Consider the following 4,854-nt stretch of genomic DNA (forward strand, 5'->3'; position numbering starts at 1 on the left):
TTTCTTCCATAATTTTTTGTCTACCTAACCACTTTTCTTGACATCAAGGGGTGCTTTTGATTTAAAACAAAAGGCCATTTCTCTAATGAGTGTCTCTACAGTCTGACACTTCGAAGGGCAAGTCTCCATTTCCCACCACCATACCTTCACAGCCCTTCTCCTGGACACCCCTGCTGGGGTCCAGAGAATCAGGCTGACACAAGAACCCTCAGGATCACACACATTTGTGAAATGAAGGCCTGCAGGGGTGAAGAGCAAAGGGAAGAGGCCACAGGCACACCTGAGCTGCAAGGTGAGAGGGTTTCTCATGCCTTGTGTGCACCTCAGCGACCCACCTGAGCTGCTTTGTCTGCCTGAGCGCCCTTCCCTGTGCTGCTCAGAGCACAGGGGGGAACAATCTGCTGGTCTTGGAGTTGGTGAACTGAAATAGCACCATGGCCAAAGGGAGGGCTTTGTAGCTCTTATGTACTTGACCAAGCCAAGCAGCCCCTTAGCAGTACCTCAAAAACTGCTTGGGAAATGCCTACAGATGAGAAAGCCAGTGAGAGCCCTAAGAATCAAACCCTGGCTGCGAGACTGGAGAAACAGAAAAAGGGGACTTGAGCAGAATAAACCCATCATTGACAGTAACAACACCACAGTTTGCATGTGCAGATGCTTGTTCACACAGAGAGAGGGGAGACATTAGGATGGAGAGGTAGCACTGGACATTTCTAGCAAGTCTGGCAAGGCAAGCCATTGCAATTGCCTGTCAAGGCTCTGGCTCTTCTTTGCAGAAGTGGCCAGCAACTCAGGCCATCCTGAGAAGACCTCATCCCGGTGCAAGAGGAAACAGCCTTGACCACTTCCACCTGCCAGTCTGGTCAGAAAACTAACTGGTACCTTTGGCTGCTGGAACCTGTCGATGCCCAGGGCTGGGCAGCGTGTGCCTCGCGCCGTGCAGCCCCAGCACAGCAGCGGGGGGAAATTCAGCAGCCCGTGATGGTGCTTTGTTCCATGGAACAACAGACTGTCACTGCAGGCTCAGATTAATCACTTCCCTCCAACCCAGACACCTCGAAACCAAGCACTAAGCTTTTCCCAAGTGTTTGAAGTGTCAGTCTTCACTGGTATTACAAAGTAGGGCTGGAACTCATGGGGAATCCAGAGTCCACTGCCTGATGCAGCCCTTGTCTGGGGGATAGCTTGAGGCCAGTGTTTATTCTGGTGTTTGAGATACCTCAGATATTACAGATGTGCCAGTTTTACCCTTCCCTATGTCTGCTAAAGCTGGGCGATGCCTTTGCTTCTCAGAGCAGCCCAGACAGCCTGCCAGAGTAACCCTCGTCCAGCTGGTACAGCAACAGCCATCGCCAGCCATCGGCTCTAACTGTGAGATTTTGGATTGTCATCTAAGACTTCCCTGCCACCCAAATAAATAAAAAATGTCAGAGAGATTTGGGCACTTAACAACCAGCTGGACACTGCAGAGTGCAGGCGAAAGTGAGAGCCATCAGCATTTTTTGCTGATTTTGCCTTGAGGGAAAAATAAATTAATTTCCAGGAGGGGCCAGAAGCACTGCTGGAAGCAGAGCACGTGCGCTCATGGCGAATGGATGCACAAGCCCTTCCCCGTGGCCAGCTGGAGCTGGGGGCTGGAGAGACGGCCCGTCCGGCTGCGCCTCACGCCTCGGCCACGGTGCCAGTGCTGACAAGGGCCACCGGGCATGTCTCTGAACACTTGCTCTCTGCTCTGCTGGTGGGCAGGCAGGGTGTGGGGTTCTACTGACATGGAAAAAGGAAAAGCCATGTCAAGCATCCACCAGAGATGGCTGGAGGAGCATGTGCATTACAGATATAACGGACTGCAGTGGGGGGAAAGGCAGTGGCTCCTGTTCCTCGCAGTACCCCTGGCTGTATCTCCAGGCAAAGTGAAACTGTGTCCCGACAAGTGCATTTGTACAGCACAAAACAGGAAGCACCCAGGCAGTTATTTAAAAAGCAAACAGTTTTACTTTGAATACAGGCTATTAAATTACTCTTCTGTCTTTACACTTATTTTACATCAGCTAACTGGTGTGCCTCTTTCTGCCGTAAAATTCATAGAAAGTCTTATTGTCACATGCAAATCATGTCCCAGTTTGAGAAGTGACCGAGCAGATCCCTTTAAAATCAGCTGAAACACAGAGCCGTGCCTTACACGAACTTACCAAAAATTCGTCTACGAACTCCTCTCGGTTGAGCTTCTTGCCTTGGGCCCTTTCCAGGTTTCGCAGCAGAATCTCTCTTTGGTCCATGTTGCTGGAGACTGAGTGCGACCGGCCTGCTACATGTCAAGTGTGTGCTGCAGCGGAAAGCACCAGCCCGGCGAGCACTCGGCAGGCTGTGGTTTACTGACTTCATCACCAGTCCTAGAGGAAATTAGTGCGTAGCAGATATCGTGGCCAAACAACGGAGCAGAGCACAGAACCCGGGGCCTTCGCGCCGCCTTTTAAAACCGCACGCCGCAAGGGCAGGTGGCACAGAGCTGGGCAGAGCTGCCCCGGGCCCCTCGGTGCACGGTGCCACGGAGGCGGTCGGGTGTTGGAGGGCAGGGCCGAGCACCCCGACACCAGACCTCCCTGAGCACCACGTCCCGCTGTCGGCAGCAGCAGGGTCTGGAGGGGTGCACCCAGGGGGCAGCAGCTGAGCCCCCTGTCCCCAGGGGCTGCTCTTTGCTGCCAGGCGTCGGGGCCACGGCCGCGGGCTCCAACTGTGCTGGGCCAGAACAGCCCCTGAAACAGCATGCAAAACCCACAGCTCCCCTTCACACTTGTGACTGCGTCTGTTGGCCACATTAACTGCAAGATATTTTGAAATTATACCTCAGGCAGATGCTGAGCACCTGAACCTGGCTCACACGTGTTACTCCACTGAACTGCACAACCAGTTCTGAATGGAGAAAAACCCACCCACCTGCTTCAGGTCAACTCTTCCAGCCACAGTTCCCCATGTCTGGTAGCTTGTGCCAGAAGAGAGGGTCAAATAATCTGACTCCAGTAAACTACAGAAATCAAATTAATTATGCCAGCCTAATACCTCTCTCACTCTCAGTAACACTTACAGGACTCATTAAATGTGTTCCCTTTCTGTGTCGTCCTGCAGATTTGGTACAGAATACCTATGAGATTTTTGTATCCAGCTGCTAAAAGGCAAAGGGCTGCTGGTCACTCTGGAAGAGCCATCACTCTTAGTTTAAAATAAAGTAAAATGCTAATTTTTGACCAACCTGAGAGGAACAGAGAGATCTTTAGAACAACTGTTTTAAAAAAATATGTTTTAAAACAGATATTCACCTGATGAGTCTGCAGCACTAAGCACTAACCTACAAATCCTGAATAAGAGTGAATCCTACTTTTATGGCTAAATTTAGGAGAAACACAAGAAGAAAAACAAATTAATAAGAAAAATAGCTTATTACTTTCTGGCTGTAGTGATACAGTATCTATTTTACACATTACTTATGTGTAGAGTTCCGCTGGCAGTCTCCAGAAGCACAACAGCTTTTCTCCCAGTTAGATCCATGCCAAGCCCAGCTTCACCGTTGGGAAAATGGTATAGCCTATTCTCTTAATTGCCCAAGTTCTCCTGAAAACAAACAAAAAAAACCCCATGTGTGTTTTACAGAAAGAATTCAAGTCAGGTTTAAAGGAAATAGCAGGGAGAGAAGGCCGTGGGGTGGGATGAGTGACCCCCCTCCTGCTGGGACCGTCTCCTGGGCCCATCTCGTCTCTTCTCCGGGTAATGCGCACCAAGGGGGATCTGCGACGCCGCGGGAGCAGGACAGCACTGTCTGCATGGCCCATCCCTCATCGAAGGGAGCAAGCGAAGCTCCCAAGATACTGAGGTAAGGAATTAAACCATGAGACAGAGAAGCAAGCAGGAAGTTGGATGCTGACTCCAGGAAGGCGTCGCTGAGGTGCTTGGCAAAGCCGTGCTCCTGCAGCTGTGCCGTTATCCAGTGTGTGCCTGGGGATGTGCTGGGTACCAGTGATGAGCACGTGAGGCAGCCGGGAGAGGTGAGGAATACGAAGGAGGAGCCGTAAAGGCCCAGGCAAACAGCACTACTGCCTCACATTCTTACCCATCCACCGCGGGCCTCAATGTAGTTTCTCACCTGAGAATCTCCATTAATCACTTCCGTAAGCTCGTTGGGACACATCATAGCTGGGACTTTCTTAGCAACAGACATTAGCAGTTTCACAGAAACACAGAGGAAAGCTTTCTCATAGGCCACGTCGGGGTTCTGGTCACTCAACCTCCTGCAGAGAGAGTCCACAGCAGCCCCAAACTTCTCCAACTGCAAGCATCAAGAGGGCAGTTTGAGCATCTTTCTAAATGACAGTGTGATAAGCGCGTCTTGGCTCAAAATCCAACGTGCAGTTAAAGTCCTGCATTTGCTTATTCTACCCATGACTATCTTCTTTGGAAGAGAGGAGAAAAGGCAGCTCCTGCAGTGCCATGTCCAGCTGGTGGCTTCGATGTCACCCATGACACAGAAATGAAGGGAGGCTGCATGGTGTCCTATCCCTTCCTCTCATATCCCCTGACCCCCTGCAACGTGAGCTGTGCTGCTCCCCAGGATTTTCCTGTCCTCCAACACAAGGCTAACCTACAGACACAGAGCTGGTCAGGCCAGGCAGGACAAGGTGTGCTTTACCTTTCCCTTGAGTCCTTCAGCAAGAGCCTCTGAGGAAACCCTTTCAAAGTCCAGGTTGCACTCGTCCCCCATCTTCCACGGGCGACCGGCAATGGTGACGGGTCAAAGGTGGTGGGAGGCACCGCTGCAGACCCCGCAGGCTCTGGAGTGGAGAGAGTGGGGCGAGGGGTTCAGCA

The 4,854-nt window shown here is 51.5% G+C and overlaps 2 protein-coding genes across 2 annotated transcripts in view; both read right to left on the reverse strand.

Annotated features, from left to right (window-relative positions):
• PTPN22 (protein tyrosine phosphatase, non-receptor type 22 (lymphoid)) overlaps positions 1–2,297 on the reverse strand; it is a 16,058-nt gene extending 13,761 nt beyond the window's left edge. Inside the window, exon 1 of the mRNA XM_008938544.1 lies at positions 2,190–2,297. Coding sequence (XP_008936792.1) covers positions 2,190–2,276 — 87 coding nt within the window. The 5' untranslated portion in view covers positions 2,277–2,297. The remainder of the gene's footprint in view (positions 1–2,189) is intronic.
• Positions 2,298–3,588: 1,291 nt separating this feature from the next.
• On the reverse strand, positions 3,589–4,780 carry BCL2L15 (BCL2-like 15; the record flags this gene model as incomplete). Its single annotated transcript, XM_008938545.1, has 3 exons — positions 3,589–3,606; positions 4,103–4,318; positions 4,679–4,780. Coding segments are annotated over 3 exons (336 nt in total), but the record flags the coding sequence as incomplete, so codon positions are not given.
• Between the last annotated feature and the right edge of the window lie 74 nt (positions 4,781–4,854).

The sequence above is a fragment of the Merops nubicus genome, unplaced genomic scaffold, assembly GCF_000691845.1.
Source record: "Merops nubicus isolate BGI_N331 unplaced genomic scaffold, ASM69184v1 scaffold46424, whole genome shotgun sequence".
Lineage (NCBI taxonomy): Eukaryota > Metazoa > Chordata > Aves > Coraciiformes > Meropidae > Merops > Merops nubicus.